The following is a 20,769-nucleotide window of genomic DNA, read 5'->3' on the forward strand; positions in this document are numbered from 1 at the left end:
TCAGCATGATGTACATTAGAGTTTACAGCAGTGCCTACCTTATCTTGCAGGCCTAAAGAAATAATCTCTCCCTGTTTAAAAAAAGAAAAAAAGCCCGTGGGCTCTGAATGAACAGAAAAATACCCAGAAAATTATGCAAAGGGGACAGAAAAAACATCTGTATTACTTTTCACTTAACATATAGATTAACTACAATGACTGTCAACAGCACAGTAGAAGGAATTCTTCAAAAGTGATTTACATTTTGAAGAGAAAAAAATTTTGCCTAAAGGAGGCTTAAAATATGAAGATAGCCTAAATGATTTAGCTTTTGGTGTATACTGAAAAGTAAAAAGCAACCAGGTCTGAAAAATGGCTTAGATGTCTGGAAAAAAGAAATGAAAGGAATAAAAAACATTTTAACACTGAGGGCACTGAGGGTCAAGAAGCTTAGCAATGAGTATCTATTGATCTATGATGCTATTTTGATTTTTTATGATTCTGGTACTGAAAAAAATTATGGTGGTATTACAAAACAGCAAATATTCTCAGACTGTCTGGACAGGGTGTTTCTGCTGTTTTCTTGCTCTGCCCTTAACAGTCTATATGCTCTGTGCAACTGCTAACAAGGGAATCTCGGGAACTTTTTCTCTTTTATCTTCCCCTGGAACACCGGCCACTTCACTATAGCTGTGCTTGACTGTTCCCCTCTTGGGATCTAGAGGATCACTGCCTTCCAGAATTCCCTTACCCTCCTCCAGCAGAGGATCTTTAGACTGCTCTTATTCTTGCCAAGAGGGAGGAGGAAGACTGAGGGGTGGCCTGACTCCAGCCTCACCTTCCATTGTAAGAGCTCACACGGATTTCATCACTTCTAACTAGGGAAATGGCAATCATACTGGAAGCAGATGAAGATGCAAATCAGGGCTAGCATGGGTTAAATATGATAATTTGCAAAAGATTAACCTCATGAATATCATGACACAGTGGGAGTGAGTATTGCTTGGTAGATTAAGAATTAAGATACCAACACAGTGTCAATATTATTAGCAAGGTAGTGGTTGATGTGATATCAGGAGAGAGGGTGGGCAAAGGAAGAACTAAGTTTGATTTCTTCTGTGTTAAGTCTAAACTGACAATAAGACATTTAATAGTTGTTGTAAAGATAGTACGACAGAATGGATGACAAGATGAGACTTGCTAATGTCAGAAAGGTGGCCTGAGGAGGTAAAGACTGATGAATATTATTGCTTAAATAAGTAAAACAAAGGCTATTGAGAATGCCTAAAATCCTACTCAGACAGCAGGAAACAGGAACAATATTATGCTGATTAAAGTTTTTTTAAAGGGGTTAATATCAAGATACTGTCATTAAGAAAGATAGACTGGCTGATAGAGACTCCAAAATTCAATTCTCTTCTATAGTGTTTTCAGACTTTTATTTTAATCAGTTGCAAATTGCTGCTAACTGGAAATAGACCCAAATATTATCAGTTGTATTGTAAGTATCTAAATTAGGCAACCATTCTAAGTACAGTATGCATACTCTTGGGGGTTTTTTATGCTTTCTGAACAACAGGTAAAAAGTGCCTTATAACTGCAAACTAAATCTCTCCAGTGAAAGAGCTGCTATGAGTATTTACAAATAAATGCAAAATATAAAATAAAAGTTAACCAAACAGCATACTGGGATTACCAGTCACAGGAATACTGCCGTGTACCAGACCATCAGTATTAATGCAGAACACCAGCTGTACAAAACCACCATCATGTAAGTCAGATGACATTAATGAACAGCAGCCTTATTGTGCAGCTGAATGGGAGACTTGCAGTAATGTCTGGAAGAGTTCAATGACATTACACTGTGCCCAAAGGACCCACGGATCAATACAATGTCACTGGAAGTGTCGGAGTTATTACAATGTCAATAAAAGTATAACAACAGCGCCCAAAGTATCAGTGAGTAACACATGATGTCAATAAAAGTGTGAGGTGAGGGAATGCAATGCACCATGGCTAAAATTGGAGCCCCTGGTATATCAGTGCAAGATCTGTACCATGCCAGCAGAACATTTTGAAAAGACTTACTGTACATTCTCATTTTTACCAAAATATCTCTAACTTTAAACCTCCCAAAGGGTATCAGATATGATAGAATTATAATGATTTTAACTTAATACAACAAAATGAGGTTTAAAGCTATTTGATACTATTCTATTCCTTAAGCACTGCATCCTGGAAATACATGCGTGACCTGAATTCCCCTCCGTCCAAAAGAGCAGAATTATGAAGAACAGAACAGCAACTACAACTTTTAGTGTCCTTTCACAAATTGACAATAGACTGGGACCAGAAGCTTAATATACTTCTTTTTTTTTACAGAATATATACTAAAGGACAATCAATACTCTGAATCCTTAGCACAATGCTTTGTTTGGATATAGATCAGTATATTTTAATTCTGAGGAAACTTTGAATGGACTTCATTCTGTGTATAACTACATATTAATCAGGAAAAAAGCACTATGGATGCTGAATTCTAAAAAATTACTGGAAAATGCTAGGCTAGGAAGAAAAAACTAATAAAAACTGTAAAATATAATAAAATATTTTAGCATCTACCTCTTTTAGTGCTAAGTAAAAGACATGAGAAAGAAAATGTGGCAATTAAATTGTGATGTTTACTTCTAAAGTTTAATTAAATAATCAGTATGTACAGAATTAGAGTTTGGATGCCTTAGCTTCCACTCACTGCCTCCCTTTGAAAAGACAACAGAGAAACTGTTCCCAGATACTAGTTTGTAGAAACAATGAAATCACATTTCAATAAAGTTAACTTTTAACTGCTGTTTAATGTGCCCTGAGCCTGGGGAGCTGGAGAGGTCTTCTCTTTCAAGATAAGAGGAGGCAGAAGTATGGTGATATTGGTGAAGAATGTGGGAGTTCTAGTATTTGGTCAGAAAATAAGAAACCTTCTTTAAAGAGATATGTAATTTTTATTCACTAGCTATTCTAAATATTTAAATTATGACAGTAAGAACAATTGTGATTATTTCCTGCACAGTAGCAGGACAGAGCATCTCGGTTTGACAAGTATTCAAGATTTGATTCTTTCTTTCTGGTATGAATCTGTTTTTCACATTGCTTTCTTCTCCATGAACCTTAGAGATTTGATAAACTGTAGTTAATCTTCCCTTGAGATAGGCTATTGAGAAAAGCAAGAGAAGCTTTGAATTTAAGAAGAATTGGCAGCAATGAAGAGTACAATCTTGAAAGATTTTAGAGCTATCACACCTCATTCCCAGGTCCGACCATAAATGGGATAAAGTAATAACTGTAAACACAATATGGTAAATAAAAGTAAAGGAATAGAGGATTCTGATCTACCAAAAGCCCAGCCTAGATTAGATATTCATTATTATCCACAAATTGTAATTTTCCCTCTATTTTCAGGTAAACTTCCAGAATCCATTTCATGCATTATTACACCATTCCAATATCATATTGCTTTGCATATTATTATTTCTTTTCCAATGTACTGCAATTGCAATAAAAGATTGCAGTAATGTAGCCATTACCTACAAACAAAACTATGTGGTATATTCTGTGTGCTTTAAACCTGTGCATATAAAACACAATACTGAATTTCAACTCACAGCTGCTTTATTTATTTATTTGTTTGTTTGCTGTAATGTCTGTTAATGAAGATAGATGCTAACTAGGTGGCACTGTGTGCTTGAAGGACTGAGCGTGACATTTTTTCCCTCCTTAATGCCTGCATCTTGCATTCCTTCAGCTCACATCCATCAGGAAAGGACTGCCAGGTGAGCTGACTGTCACTCCAGACCAGGCTAATAGATTCTCCAGTGGCTTTTGTTACAGCTCATGTCATGCTATTAAAACCCTGCGCCTTGAAAATGACATAACATACGTAGCTGAGACTTGTCAGCTCCAGGTAATCAGATGCTGCTTGGTTTCAGAAGCAGATGCAGATGAGACTGGCAATATAAATATGCAAATCACAATGGTCCCTTGTCAGCACCACTGTTCCTACCTCTAATGGCCCTCGTAGAAAGTCTGTTTGCTCAGCTCCTACTTCCAGTGCTACATCGACAGAAGCAAAGGGGCGGCTGGCCATCTGCTGTCGCTCCCGCATAAGTTGCTGATGAGGAAAAAATGATGTTTTAACAAAACATTAAAAAATGCACCAGATATTAGTCTGCCCTACTATACCTCCCATTAAAACATAAGAATGCAAATAGCATGCAAATAGTCATATTTGTAACATCAAAGTGAGAAAGTTATACTAAATCATCACCATCTATATTTACTTGAGAACGGAGCACAGAAGGCTATGATGGCTACAAATGGTATTTCAGCTTGAACTCTGACAAAATCTCCAAATGAAAGCTTCCCTAACTGACTGTTCTCTCTAAATAACTTTGCTATTTGTGCAAGTGGCAAGCAAATATGGGAAATGGTTGGTAAAAATAGTTGAAATCTAATTCCACTGATAATGCAAGCATTAGAACACCTGCCAAGAACAAGTCCACTTGGCCTTCAAATTTTCATATTTCACAACTAAGCCAGATGGAGTTAATAGTGTCAGGACTCAATTTTACACAGTATCTTTTCTGCAGCTACTTTTATATGAAGAATAACATGTCAGGATTGGGAAGGCTGCATCAGTGTATTAAGAATAAGCTCAGCTATGCTCAGAGAGCTTGTATAATCCCTTCCAATCATACTAGTGTGCACAGAATTCCCTAGCAAAACCACAAAGTTAACTCATATTTCTTCCTCAATCTGTAATTATAATGCTTATTAAAGCATGATGTATAAAAATGATGACCAGCACTAGATATTACAGATCTTACTTCACTGGTTCAGTGCAACTAATAAAAGCATTATTAAATATTTAAGGTGAATGAGTCGTGCAATTCAAGTCGTGTGTTCCTTCAGCTGAACAGGATGTCACAGCATCTTGAAAAGACAAAATGATTGCAAAAATGTTTTATTAGAAAAGATCTAAGTTTCATTTTCTTAGTGTTTTTCTCCCTTTTATATCTCTGGGAAGTTTAAAACATTAGAAGGTGATATTTGAATGTAAATGACACTATCACTGTGACATACTGTTCATAAAAGCCTTTGAAAGAATAAAAGATATGCAAGCAAATATTTGCTGGCAGCTTACTAATAAACACCCTTGATTTAAGGCCTGTTACAAAGCAACAAACTGGTTTTGTAATACTTCTCATGCATTTTGCCCTGACTTGCTTTTTAAGATTGTCTATAGTAATCTAAAGACGCACTCATAACATTAAAATCAAACCAGTACAGTGGTCTCTCAGAGCACACCCAGTACATTCCTAAGGCTTGGTTTTTATAACCATGCAGTGTGTTTGTCAGCAAGCACCTGCACAAATGGGCCCCCAGTATATCACACCAAGAGGATAATCAATATGTCTGTGGGTGAAACTGCATGTTTTATATTGGGAATAAATAAAAGCCCAGTATGAATACCTAGATGGTTAAGAATTATGTTTTTATCCCTTCACTGTAAAATGAAAACGGTGGTCTCTGTCTAGGATTTACATCAGCACTGATTTTCATCAATACAATATACTAATAGATTTTACAGCCCAAAACCCACTGAGTCACTACATGCTAAAATTACTATATCTAGCTCCTTTTCTTCCTAAAATAACAAAAATTAAAGAAAACAGTGTTAGTGCAGTCGTGCCACATGGAACTCATTAGAGTATTGTAAGTCTGGAGAGATATTGGCAAGTGCTTACTCTTTAATGGGAAACCAAGCACTGTTTTATACAAATAGAATTGCTTGAGGAAAGTACTTAAATGAACAGAATAACCTATGACCCAAACGTGCAAACCATTATTTAAAAGGTTTACTTAATGTGAATCATAAAGATACGTATTTTGATATGTTCACTGTTTTTTAAGGCTAGTAGGTTTCTTCAACTCTGCTCCTGGTCAGGCATCCAGTAAAACTTTTTCATTCACAAGACAGTCACTGTAATTTTGATGCTCTGTCATTTGAGAAGAGTACTATGAAGATTCTTAATTAGCTCAGTAAACAAGAATGAAAACTTTAAAATGTTCAGCTGCCCATAAAGCGCTGCTGAGTTTGGCAGATGAGCACTTTCACATCAAAGATAAGTGCTCTGTTCAAAATAAAGCTGCTTTCTGTTCAGCATTTTAAAACTCCCTGTAAGGTGCAGAACAGGAGAACTGAGACACAATGAAGAGAAACACAGGAAGATATTATGATGCTTAAAATCAGTTTTGTGTCTGGAAAAGGTCACTACCTCCCACCATCTGCAACTGTCTGTATATCAAGACTGGGAAAAGACAAATTCCAGTTATAGAACATGTTGTGAGACAGATTATTGCATGGTGAGTGTCATTCAGGTGTGACATCATGTGCTCCACTTATGTGCTGTTTTCATGTAGCCCATATGGTCAGGGGGAATTCCTATAATTCACCCATAGGCCAAGAAACATGAAAATTCTCTGAACATGGGTACTATGAGAAGAGTGAAAAAGCTCCTCCTTGCCTTTTCAGCAGTCAAAGAGATAAAAAAAAAAACACACAAAAACCCCCACACAACTGAGGCAGAATAAATATGAGATAGTGGAAAGTGGAACTATAATGCTGTTACTTATACATTCAAGTCCAAAAAATTACTGCATTTAAAAATCATACAAACAAAAAATAAATACATACTTTTTCAGGAATTAGAGATATTTGCTTGGAGACATAATATAGATAGATATTATTAATATGTAATATTTGAATATTTTGTCCCAAATTTAATTTGCAACATTCAGAATGCAGGCACATGTCTAAATATTCACTTAAAAGTATGGGAAATTATAAGCACTATTTTCTCAGTGCAGGGAGTTTCTCAGTGTCAGGACCGAGAAATTAAATAAGCATTTATGTGACTGAGCAGACAACTGATTTCAAGTTCTACCATAATTTTAAATCTCATTAAGTAGAAGATTATTGACAAGATTAATTTTTTAAGCATCTCTATTATTTTGCAGCAATTTCAAGGTATTAATTTATATCCTATTAAAGAGTATTTCTTTCAAAGTGTAGAATTATAGCTGTCATCAGTGAAGAACAGTAAGATGTTAGGATACTATAAATTAGGTCAATTTCTCACTCAACACCCATATAATTTGAAAAAATTCTTAAAAAACCAACAATTTTGGCATAACTAGTTCCCTATCACGGAAATACATATTCCATCTGTTTATGCACATGTAGACATCTTAGATTATGGTAATTTTGAGTTTTGGTGAACTAGTCAAATAAGTACCTCTGAAATAGGACCTGCTTTCCACCTAGAAGTAGATCACAAGAAAGATTTTGCCTAGGTATGCAATTCAATTTTACTATTGATCAAAAAAATTGTCATGGGGGATAATACTCCTCAATGCAATTTGGAGTAAATGAAAACGTTCCATAGTATTTTGTATAAGCTTCTATAGGGAAATGTTCTTATTTAAGTAGAAATGTTTTGATTTTTTTTTCTTTTGGTTGATAACATTCAGACTTGCTTTCAAAATATTTTAATGCCCACACTGTATTCATATACAATAAAACACTTAATGTAAAATATATATTACAGTGATCTAACATTAACAGAATACAATATTCCAGCAATCTTGGGCTGATGTGTTTCAAATGTTTTGTATTTTGGAAATTTCCCTTCTCCTCACCTTCTCCTTCCCCTTCCCTTCCCTTCTCCTTCCCTTTTCTTTCTTTTTTTTTTTTAAGACTTGGTCTCTCAAATTGAATTCAATACTGTTCTTCTGACTAGCACTGCTTTTTCTATGCTATTCTCTTCACCTTCCAGTGGAACTGCCCTGGAAAAGCCCTAATTGGAAAAATCTAATAAAGTGCAAGAGACATTAGGAACTAGACAGGTATACTTTCTCTTTGTTATACAGTAACAGACATTCTTGAGAGACTGATAGATTGGGATAGCTGAAAAGGATGAGGCCATTTTAGTGCCATAATAGGATGAACAGAAAAATCCTCTCAAAGATCTTTCTGTTGCTGTTTGGCACTTCTAATGGGCTACTTTAGCCCACTGGCAAGCAAGGTACATGCTGAAGTGTGCCATGAAGGATGCACAGACAAGAGTGTACGTCCAAGTTCATAGGGAGCTCGACGACTAGGGTGGGGATAAGAAGTGGTAAACACCAGTAAAAATGTTCAGGAGACTTCTGACTGCCAAAAAGGAGAGTTTTCCTTTTGGCTTTTCAGAGCCAGGCAGTCTCAATACATTATCCCAGAAATAAGAAATGATATGGCAGTTGAGAGATGCCTGTTATTTTAATAACAGCCACAACTGCCTAGGTTTCCTAGCTTTTCTTCCTTCGCATCTTAGATGTGTTTGCTTTTTCCCTAGATCAGATCACTATTAATAATGTACCAGGACACATCCATGCGTTTGTCAAGGTGAGTATTCAAAACAACAAAGGATGGCAATTCTGCATCTCTCTGGAAACTGCTGTCTAGTCCAGTGTTGCATGACTCTCCTTGCGACAAGATTTTCCAAATTTCTCATCTGAAATTCCTATTCTGCCTAATCATCCCTGAGCTCTGACTTTTCTGCAGTTGCAAGTTGGTCTCCTCCTTTCCTGTTTTTGTGCTGTCAACTGCTGATGTGAGCAACATCAAAAGGCTACAACAGTGCTTTAACAACACCATGCATTAAATCTGAGTTTTAGAGGAAAAGCATTGCAATGAGAAAAAATGCCAAAACCTCATGGCATTGACTAATTTCTGATCACACTGTATTTGACAAGCTCCAAAACTTAAAAAAATAAAAAATGTTTGGAAGTGGGCATCCCTGCAAAACCAGAGCTTCCGCAGAAAATGCAATTCAGCCACTCATCGCATATTTTTGAGGGTTCTTACTGCCATATCAAATCAACAGAAGTAACTTATATAGGCTTATATGACTACACAGATCTGAGTGGATCACAGGCATTTTAATTAGAAACACAATTTCATTCCCTTCAAAAATATTAAATTCTCATTTTCAAACTGAATTATACATAGTGATATTTCAATGAAGCTCTGATTATTCACTTTAATTTGCAGAAGACAAAGCTTTCCTTCTCTGTAACTTTTCTTACTGTAACTCTTGGTGTTACAAATATCTCCAGATTAAACTGTCTATTTACATAGCTGGAAAGGAGAGCAATTTCTCATTTACATGTTGAATAACCTATTTGACTTGGTTAATTCCCAAATCAGCTGCTTTCAGTGGAAAGGCATATCATAGTCATTAAACTATTTTGTTGGATTTTAGGTGATATAAGCTCACCATTCCACGATTGCAGGAGATACAGTGGTTTTAAGAGATGAATAAAAGTTGGCACAGGAAACCAAGCAGCAGGAATAGCCATAGTTATGACAGTAATCTGACAATCTGGATTCATTCATCCTCTCCGTCATGAACTTCCTAAATAATCATTTCCCTCTGCCTCATTTCCCACTCCGCTAAGTGGAAAGTGCCCTGACACAAGAGTGCATTCAGGTAGGCAATGAGATATTACAATGATGGACATAGTATAACATGCTATTTGCACTGCAAAACAGTCTATGGAAACTTCCTAAGATATCAGGGCCTATTCCATGCCACTTTCTTTTGAAAATTGCCTGAAGAAAAAGTGCTCTCAGGGATGTGCAAAAGTCTGTCATGGGAAAAAATGAGAGGAGTTATACTTCTTGTCCTAGCTTTATACTGAATAAAATGAAGGGTTATTTAAACTAGACATAGCCCAGCAAACAACAGCTAAGACATACTTAAAATATAGTGTACACATCCCCCAAAAAATAACAGTTCCAAAAGGTCAAGTTTTTATGTATCCTTTTTGGAAACCAAATACCAGTCATCTGCAATTTCCCTTGAACAAATCAAAAATGAGAAAAAAAGGTGAGCCCTGAAAAGGTCATTTTGTTGCTAGATCCACGGAACAGATATTTAATGTATTGCACATTAGCAAGAAAAGAACAAAATATGAATCTGTGGTGACTTCAGGTTTTGGAACTTTTTGATTCTGGAGTAGAATTCCCATCTCCAATACTCCAAGTATGAAAAGCTGCTTATTACAAGCTGCTATTATTACAATGGAAATGGCACCCTGGGGGTGATGCTTATTTACCAGTAATTCATGGGAGATCACGTTACAAAAAAGTTGTGATTGATCCTTCATATTTTTTCCCTAAAGATTAATTTAGCATAGGAAGATTTTTTTGGGTGCTAAGAATCAATAATAAGCTCAGAATTCAATTCACTGCTTTAAAATCTAAGAAGTGCTATACGAGACCAAATCCTATTATCTCTTTCACTTAGATCACTGTGAATCCATGTTGCACATCTACACAATTCTGTAAAGAGGTACTTAAGTCTCTCTGTAGGCCTTGCTAACCCCAGAATTGTACCCTTATTCCTAATTAAGTGGGTTATCCTTTCAGCCAACTGTTGAATGTTTTGCTGTTAGCTAGCAGACACATTTTCAGTTGACAGAAAATTTCTGAAAATGCTTGTTCTGCAAAGTCATTCTGTGTACACAGAAAAAGAGAGCCAGATCCACTAATTATAGATGTCGAAATGTTTCCACACAAGACATTCTATCATATTTGCCCAAGGACAGTTATTTATAAGTGAATATAATAAAATATGTCTTAAAAATTAATTATTTTAGAATATGAAACAGTGATTCAAATATCATATTATGCAAACTACTCCTTGGAACTTGGTCATTTACAATGGTGCCACATAAATAATGCTTTCAAAATGTCTTCTAAAGAATTATGAACACTGACAGTGTAGTCTTAAAAACATAAGTGCCACCTTTAAAAGGGAAATAGAATAGACACAGTGTGAAACTTCCTTACATTGACAAAATCTCAGTCCATCCTATCAACATTATTAAGCTGCTGCTTTTGATACGAGGCACCATGAATATTATCCATTATTATCACAACTGTTTAAAACCAGCTTTAGTTACTTAGATCTTAGACAACAGATGTCAAGATGATAATTCCCAGCTCTTCCTAAAGTGATTCAAATTGCTTTAAAGATAGCAAATATGGTCTAATAAAAGAAACTGGGTATAAGTGGTACCCCATGAGATCACTTTGTCTACCTCTGTTTGTTGTTCCTACACAAAGGCAAGTTGCAGTGTGATTATGATTCTTCCAGCAGATGTATGTTTCTTAAAAAGGCTGCAGTGGTGGAGGTTCCACAGTCACTGCAGAAGTCCAGAGCACCTGGTGATCCCCATGATGGAAAGGTCTTTTTTAAAAATCTAAATTAAATTTCCATGCTGACATTTAAGCCAATTGCTTCCCGTACTGTCCGCAGTGGAGACCATTCTCTGTCTACAAGCGAGAAGAAATCCCCATCAAAACTCTCTTGTCCTTTACAGGAGCTCTTAATAAATCTGAAGTTTTCTTTTAATCTTCTCAACTGTAAACAAACTCGGGTATATAAATGTTTCCTCAACATCCCTGCTCCCATTTTCAGTGCTTCCCTCTATCTCTTAAATCAACACCAGAATCAGATCCCAGCAGAAGCTCACTTGATGCACCTTTCCCTTTTCACAATCAGCAACTTATAACTAAATACTCCAAGAATACACTTTTACATTCACTTCCTATTTATCTAAAAGGTCTGCTAGTCTGTTGTATCAAGAAATTAGTTTGGCTTGACACAATTTGTGCTAGAAAAAAACCCCAACATTAAATGCCTCTCATATCTTCACTTTTTTCTACATTCCTATACGGCATGTAAAAATTGTTTATCCCAATACTTCCCTAAGAAATAAGGATAGATTGCCTGATGCCTAATTGCCTAGCCCTTCCTTTTACCTCTTCTTTTCCAAGATAGGAATTAAAATCCTCCCTGGCTTGAACCTCATTTGTCCTACCTGAAGTCTCAGAACCCTTTCAGCTCTGGAATCACATTGTGCTTAGACAATTCTCCAAACATTCTAAAATATATTTAATCAGGTTTTGCAATTTGAAAATACTTAGCAAGTACTCTCCTACCCATCTTTCTACTTTACTGCTTGATATTGTATCCGTTTTTCATTGTAGGTGTTTACAAACTTTTAAAGAGGCTTTAACTAAAGCTCTTTCTAAAACAGTCTCTCCTAGCACAGAGATAGTCAGAAAGAGGGGGTGTATGTACTATTACTTTAAAGAGAAGTTCAAGTGCAGGAAGAGTATATTTTAGTTTGCAAACAATGTCAATGCATTTTTTAACCTACAAGACAACAAAAAGGGTAGGCACCGGATTTGTTTTTTATGTGAACTGATGTGGAAATTTGCAGTCCAAATTATAATGACTGAATTGAAGCAATGCCAATTTATAAAAAGCTGAAGTTTCTGAAATACACCTGGACCCTAGACCACATAGTGACTTCAGGCAATCGAAATCTTCAGATTTTTTTTCAGATGACTTGGAATCCAAGGCTTATATTTATTTATTCTCTCTTTTTTAAAATTAAATTTTTACATGTACAAAAATTATGAAAAGATAGATAATAATTAGCAGAAAAACTGGGCTGTACTTCAAGAAAGGTGGAGTTTGCTTTTTTTATTACCTCTAATTCTTTAAAACTATCTATTACTGGTACACTGATGAAGTGACAATGTAACTGAAACATTTTAAGTGCAGCATCACTGCCAATTATACAACTATTCTAAAACGGTCCTTTAGAAGCTACTTAAAACACAAATGATGTTACCATTAAGGAAGGTAAACTGGTGATGTACCATGACTGACTGATGTCTTTAAATGCTTTCAAGCTTTAATTCTTAGAGTATTAAGCAAAATAATCATCATTTTCACTGCCTTGCAAAGGGGACCAAAAAGAGGTGCACTTACCAGTATTCCTGCCTGTCTCAGGATGGAAATGTCCTGATCCCCATGAATCCTCACTGTAAGGAGCTGAATAGCCTTGCTATTACAAGCTTAATGGGCATGCCACAGTACCGTGTTGGATGAGTAAAGGTCTTCCTTACAATCCTTACAAAATTTGACTCTGTGTTACTTGGTTACCAACTCCCTTTTCATTAAAAAATGAGACTCATCCTGCCACTGGTAGCTTTTTTAGCTCAATTGCGACATCCAGGACCAGAGTTAATACTCAGTATTTTTCACATCAACCATGCAATTACGAATCGTTAGTAAAGACATAGTTTTAAGATATAGCCAGGATCAGAAAATGTGTAAAAAAACCCAACTCTGGTCACTCAAAATGTACAGAAAATCTTTGTAATGAATCCCGGCATTTTCAGCAAGAAGGGGTTTAGTTAATCGACATAAAACTAGGATACTGAAATCTCGTCCAAAAAAATATTCCAAACTTCACAGATTTGCTCACCATACGTAGCACATTCAGGTCAGCAAGAATTTGGCACACACTGCTGGTGAGAATGGCGTGTGGCCACAGCTCATTTTGTGCAGGGGAGTGAACGGCTCTGAAACAGATGCAGTTCTGCTGTCTGATCAGAGCAATAATGTGCACTAAAGCAGCTCTCCTTTGTTCATGTTGTGTCTAAGTTTGAAACAACAGATTTAGCAGATGTGAGATGTTACACTTTTAGTGGTGGTTGCTCAAGAGTTCTTGAACAATAAGTTGATGGCAAAGCTTTGCACTCCTGCTATAGAACTGACAAAGCAAGGCCACTGACCATCCCTTACCTTTGAAAGAAACCAAGTTAGCTCTGAGTTAAAATTTCTTGAACAGGAAAGTATGAAAACCAAGAAACTGCTGATATAAGAAAGTCTGAAACTAGTAATATTTTAATGGAGAATTATTTTAGGAGTTGAATTCCTACCTAGTAAGCTACAGGTACTGAGGGGACTAGAACCGTTCTAATCTCCTAAAATATTTAAGCTACATCAGAATTTCAGAAATAGAGGGTTTTCAAGCATTAAATACCCTAATCCTACAGTTTAAAATTCAGTTCTGAAGTAAGAAGCACAACACTAATTCTAAGAGACCACCTTGGCAATATCTGTAGCAGCAGCAGTCAGGTTGCTATTCTATTCATCTTCATAATAATTTTGTGCACAAACCTACTGCAAACAAGGAAATCTGACTTTCCCAGTAGTGTTTCTACAAGGGATTGCACCAATCTGTGTGTGTGCATACTCCACAGATTAGAAAGAAATACTGTGAAGAAGTTAATCCCTCACTGCTGCCACACTGAGACTTTCAACAGAAAAGTGACAGAGTGTAAATCAAAGTACTCTGGCATTTTGAGCTCCAGTCAGACTGTTTCAAGAGGGAGAAGTGGGACGATTTAGAGTTCATCAATTATATCACATCAAATTAGCCTCCATCACTGGCTTGGCTCGACAGCTTTCATCTATTCTAATTTACAACAGAAAGGACAGCCAAGTACAGGATTGTGGCAATGACACAGTCAGAGGGAAGCACAGCACTTTTGTGTGGCAGGAATGGAAGGCTTTTCTGGACAGCCACTTCAGCTGGGTCAAATACTCCAGCCACTAGTAGTTTCTTTCATTTGCTTTGATCCAACAACCCTCACCCTCATTTAAGGAAGCAATGTGCTAAACATATTTTTAGCAGTTCTGCAGTTACTGCCTTTCTACACTGTTCTGTATATATCTGCCTTACACAGTGATTTACCCTTGCAGTTAAATCCTTAAAATAGATGAGTACACTAGTAGAATGCTATTGTAACTGCATGTGGTTAGGACATAGGTTAGCTATCTTAAAGTAAAATTACTATCAGTAAATTTTTGGAATTTTCCTTCCAACTGACAGAATTTAAATTTGAATTTGCTATGGTTATTTGAAGACATTGACAGTGCAATAACTTAAATCACAGTGAAACACAGGAAAGCATTGAAAAACCTTACACAGATATAACTTCACAAAACATTTTATATTAAGAATTCATCCCTTTGCTATGGATGTGATCACAAGCACTGTGTATCATTTAAATTGCAGTTTAGAGGCTTAGATGGATTGAATGGAAACTGGGCCTTCTGCATAGTGGGGAATTTGCACAAGGATGAAAAGTCAGCTTTACTGTTTCTATCCACAGTAAATACTAAGAAAGAAACAAAAAGAATAAAAAGTTTTCCACAGAGCATCCGGTTTCCCTCTTCTCATAAAACCCTTTGATTCTTTTTAATACAGGCAAGTGAAAATAGTAATTTTAAAATGCACATATTGCAATGATTACTTCACCAGAATGAGAAGGGACTTCCAAAAGTATATTTCCATACTCTTCCATCAAGGTTTCTGTTCATATTTGCACTACATGCATATCTTTTTTACCTGCTTTCATTTAATATGGCCCGTTTCCAAATCAAATACTGCAAGCTTTAGGCAAGTCAAGGTCATCTTTCCCATTCCTTTACTTCCTCCACAAGCTCAGCTTTACTGGTAGGATTTAAAGTAGTGAACTACTAATAGGATTTTTATGGCAGTCTTAAAAGGTTTTTTTTAAATAATTGTATCAGATTAAAATGCTTAGGGACAAATAAATTATCAGAATTCCTGACTGCTAGTTTTTTGGGGCCCTCACGTGATATTAGGAGCGATTAGTTCGAGCAAAAACTTAGAGACAGTATTATCTTTTACCTGGAATCTTAATTGGCTCCTTTTTATATGCAGTCTTATACAGTTTGTATAAAAAGCAATTTAATACAACACAAAGTACTCATGAGTTTCCTCTTGCAAAACTGAAAACATTAGACATTTTAATATTCTTCTACAATATGCCCCTTTCTGCATAGGAATCTTTTACCTGCATTAGAGAGAGCCCTACATTTTTCAAGAATGTGGACTTGTTTTCTGTTATTTGTTCCAGCTGGAGACATATTGTTTTAAAATGTCAGGGAACCTGCCATGTGTTAATGGTTTTTTGTATGGGCATCTGCTAAATGCTTTCAAATCTATGCCACCATAATGTGTGAGACAGCTGGAATTTCATTAATTGAAATTTATTTACCAAGAAAAAATGCAATAACATCCTTAATTGGGAGACAAAAGAAAACAAAGATATTATCTATGAGTCAAAGGTGCCACACATCTCAATGATTTTCCTCAACAGACCTATATTTATCGCAGTGCATGCAAAGCAAGGACTTGCCCTCAGGGGCTTCTTAAAAAGAGCATGACAACTATGATCTGGCTAATTAATTCTCTCTACTTATTTGGAGTTGAGGGAAATATTCTACAATGTAATGCTCAAACCCTTCAACATAAGTTTTGATTTTCTTACTTGGGGCTGTGGTGGTTGCTTGATTATTAACATGGAAAAAATATTTCTTGATTACACGCAGTTTGTCATTTAAATAGATGCATTTTAAAAACACATATGAATTAAAAATGATATTCACCTCTGCAGGGATACATTTATATCCCCTTTCCCATCTAACTGGAGACCAGCAAACTTCCCATATTTTCATCTGGATAAGGATCACTCTCAGCATTAGCTCTAGAACAGGCTCAATGTGCCAAATGACAGCTGGTAAGCCCCGTACACTGCAGAGGAGGCAGTTCCCTTGTGTGAAGCAAAGATCAGACACCTGTTTGTAAAGGTGAGCTGAATAACCACAAATGTGTGAAGTGCAAGAGCAGCGGTGGGGTGTGATGACCTGAAAGGATTCTCTGATCCTTTTCTGCCACACCTAAATAGAGGTGGACTACAGAAGTCATTAAAGGTACTACAGGAAAAACTTCTGGATAATATCTCCATTGCAGTTTCTCCGCACTGGTGGAGAACTTTCTCCATCAGCGTCCAATGCTTTTGACAGTGCTTAAGACAAACTGGGAATTGAGTACATTGCTAATAGGTCCCAATGGACTCAGCTAATGCCATCAGAAGAGAAAGATGTTTTTCCTCACCAGGTTACGAGGGGTTTGCAACTTATCCAGTAGGAAGTCTTGCTTTGGCTGCTCAATATAACCATTCCTTGTGCCCAAAGTGGATACTAATGTGGACGACCCAGTTTGGTATCAGAGACAGGTAGGTTGGCATTATTGGGCTATGGGTCTGAAAGATGAGCATTAGCTGTGATTTTTCTTATATGCAACCTTAACGTTTGTGTTAGGAGAAGGCAACATGAAAATCTAACAGCAAAGAAAGACACCTTGGTGACAGGCAAAGGGAGATTGACAGTCACATGAAATGGATTATTTCAAGAATGTACACAATCACAGGTTACTCTAATCATATTATGTTCTTTATGTCCTATATGGCCATTTTTGAGGGTCATTTCATAGGAGCTACTTTTACCCAGGTAAGAAGCTCTAAAGAGGTCCCTACAAATAATTTGGTTATTTTTGGCAATTGATAACAACAATTTTTCAAACTGCTACATGGTTCAAAATGCAAAGAATCATATTATTCCCACAGGTTATTTCTTTAACATTTTATGAATGCTCAGGTAAAGTAGGAAAAGTTTTAATATTTGTTTTCTGACTATATATACATATATTTTGCATGAAGTTATAATTGGCAATATCCATGATTCAAATACAAAAGTCCACTCTATATAAGTACTCCAAAATGGCCGTTTGACATTTACTGCTTTGTCCATGCTCCAACATGAAAGGTGGGCAAAAAACACTAGTAAATTTGGTTCCATACAGGGATACCCTTGCCCCTACAAACCATGGATTGTAAGACTGCAACCTTATTAGAAAGGAAAAATCAATAATTTGGGAAAAGGATTTGAATATCTGCCTTGCTTTCTAATTTATCAGCATTTTGATTCCCTTCCGTTTGAATTCTGATGAATGAATCTTATGATTTCAACAGTAAAGATTTGCTTGCAGTTATATTTCACTGGCCTTTAAAATAACGTGCTTTCATTCCTGTCCTACAGGCAAAAGTCACTTCTGAGTTTCTCAGTCTTTGATGGAGGGAAATTTTGACCTAATTTTCTGACTCTTTAAAGGCAAAAGATGTCAACAATTTTTAAACATGGCTTTTTAAATGCAAGTGCAATAAACCGGTATCCAATAAAAATTAATAAATTAAAATTCAGGTATATAAAATTATTTTCTTCACAAGTGAAACCAGTCACATCCCATAATCTTTCATTTGGCTGTACCAATATAGACACACTGTGACTATACTAATTAAAACAATTTCAGAGTATATATGTTTTTCTATATTACATCAGTTAGTATCAGAGTTCTCATGGGTTATTTTCCTGAGAAATGTAAAAATTTCTAAAATATATACCTTAAATTGTCTTATTATCTGTAGTATCTCTTCCTGCCCTGAAAATAAAATAGGTCCCTTGTTGAGCACCCAATATTTCTGACAATCAGTTTATGTATGCTCCAGCATGGATTTAAAAATGTGGTTTTATTTTAAAAAATTCTGTCTTCTTTGATTACAAAAGTACAGTTTATATGATTTAGTAGTCAACTCAGAAATTAATGGTTTGTATCTGAATTAGTCCAGAGAAAAAAAAGTCATTGGAATTCACAGATGCTGGAGCACAAATTCATGTACACTAAATACTTCAGCTGCTTACTCCTCTTTTCTTCATTTATATTCAATGAGTCAAGGCTTACTGCAGCTGAGTATCTCAATTATTATTATTTTTTTCTAGTCCCTGAATTCTGAATGCACACAGCAGAGATCAGGTCCTTCCCTAATCAAGTTCTGCCCAATTTTCAGAAAACACAAAACATACACTGGGAACCAGACTGACAGTGAGAGTTGGTGTCACTCAGACTGACATGGTCCAAGATATGCTAAACCAAAATCAAGTACACCAGACATAAAGTCAATGAGGAAAAGCAGAATAAAGGAAAACAGTCAGCACAAACTGCAAAAATATCACATTTCTTTTTCTCAGATGTTTACCTCTTATGTGCCAATGTGATTAAAAAAAATGTGATGGCATTCCATACCTTATCAATGAAAGATCTCCATGTTTTAGTTCACATTTAATGATAAATTCTGATTTGTTTTTCTGATGAATTTTAAGTTATGTTTCTGCAAATATTTTTGCTCTCAGTCATGCGTAGACAACATGGGAGACATTATTCTACATGTAGATATTATTCTACATTTTTATTCGCCTTGCCTTAAAAAACTAACATAACAAAATATTTAACAAGTTATAGGGATTTGCATAAAGAAACATGCTACAATATTTGGAAGTACATAAAACACAGTTAAATCCCATGGAATAAAAATGTTGCCATTGTGTTTTCATCCACTACCTATACTGTGCATCTAAATAGTTTTTATTTGGAATAATTAGAACATTTAAAAAAAATATATTCAACCTAATGAAAAACATACTTTGAATACAGTTGTTTTAGTGGCCACACCAGCACACATTGTAATTATAGCAACACTTACTGCAACTACAAGTAGGAAAGGATGGCAGGATATTGGCATTATTCTTTCCCACAGCGTACAGTTGTTTCAAACACTGAGTTAGGCCTAAAATATATTACATGACTTTTTCAGTAAGTAAAAGTGTGGCTTACACAGAATGAATGCAAACAATTTACATAGATATAGGTGTCCAAAATTTCATGTATTCTATTTAATTCCAATGCATATTAGGCTTTCACTGCTGAGTGAACAGGACTTTGTAATACAGCTAGAAAGTCAACTGAAGAATCACGTTGGCTACAGTCTGCTGGAGAAACCAAGACACCTGTAAGCCAGTTTCCTCTTCTGCAAAAAGAAGAGTCAAAATACACAATGGAGAGCAAAAATGTGGGAAAGCTCAGGCTAAACCATAGAACACATTCTCATGTTGTGCATGACAGTGGGCAGTAATGCCAAGCTCTCCAGTCAGCCAGTGTGTGACAGAGAGAAATGCACTCTTTTGGATGCAGGGAATCAATCACATTTGCTGTACACAGTACAGAACTGTGGCATCTGATTCAAAGCAAGATATTGTACCAACATGCAACCCAGCTCTGGAGCTGGACACAGATGATAAAGAACAATACTTCATGCTGCCTGGAATTACAGGTTTCAGAAGGTATAGCAGCCTCCTGAACATTTCAGAGATCAATGTTTACCTGGCCCAAAACAAAATAATTCAATTTTTCATCCACTCATTGGAAATTTTCCCTGAAATATGTAATTTCTCATACAAAGCTGACATTTAGATAAAGTAATATTTTTGAAATATTGAAAATATTTATTTAAAATAAAAATATACTATTTAGCTTTAGTAACAAATAATGAGAAACATTAAGTGCAGGGATCACTGCCATCATTTCAAGGATTTACTCATTCTATATACAGTTTGGAGTCATTGAGAAATGTTTCTGATCCTAATGTGCATCAAAGAATTACATGAATTGTTATGCAAAAAATAAACAAAACTGACCTCTGTGGAGTAAGACGTAGCCAAGATGAGAGATTACACCGAGTTTACTGAATTTACTCTGGGATTTTTTTGCTAATCTTGTATTTCCAGGCAATGTTTTGGCCCTTTAACATACAAACTGCAGATTGGTAGCTGTGACTCAGCTGTACAAAACAGATCTCATATTTTCCTCTCCTGGGGCACTACTTCTCCAGAAGCAAACTCATTTAATGTCACCTCAGCTGCCACTGGCAAATTCACCAGCAGTGCAGAAGAATCAAGCTGTGATGTGCCATGAAGGAAAAACAGAGGCTGGACCTACAGTTTACTATATGCAAAAAGAACTTCTAACACCACCTGCACATAAATTACATTTACTTTTCAAAGA

General features: G+C 36.0%; 1 protein-coding gene across 6 annotated transcripts in view; it reads right to left on the minus strand.

Moving 5' to 3' along the window:
- ATRNL1 (attractin like 1) overlaps window positions 1-20,769 on the minus strand; it is a 531,556-nt gene that overhangs the window by 121,744 nt on the left and 389,043 nt on the right. For 4 of the 6 annotated variants that reach the window (XM_027692113.1, XM_027692107.1, XM_027692109.1 and 1 more), the window contains one exon: window positions 4,034-4,141. The exons of the other annotated variants lie outside the window; for them this stretch is intronic. In XM_027692113.1, the coding sequence (XP_027547914.1) occupies window positions 4,034-4,141 (108 nt within the window). The remainder of the gene's footprint in view (window positions 1-4,033; window positions 4,142-20,769) is intronic. 6 annotated transcript variants of the gene reach the window in all.

The sequence above is a fragment of the Neopelma chrysocephalum genome, unplaced genomic scaffold (assembly GCF_003984885.1).
Source record: "Neopelma chrysocephalum unplaced genomic scaffold, ASM398488v2 Primary Assembly neopelma1_85, whole genome shotgun sequence".
Lineage (NCBI taxonomy): Eukaryota > Metazoa > Chordata > Aves > Passeriformes > Pipridae > Neopelma > Neopelma chrysocephalum.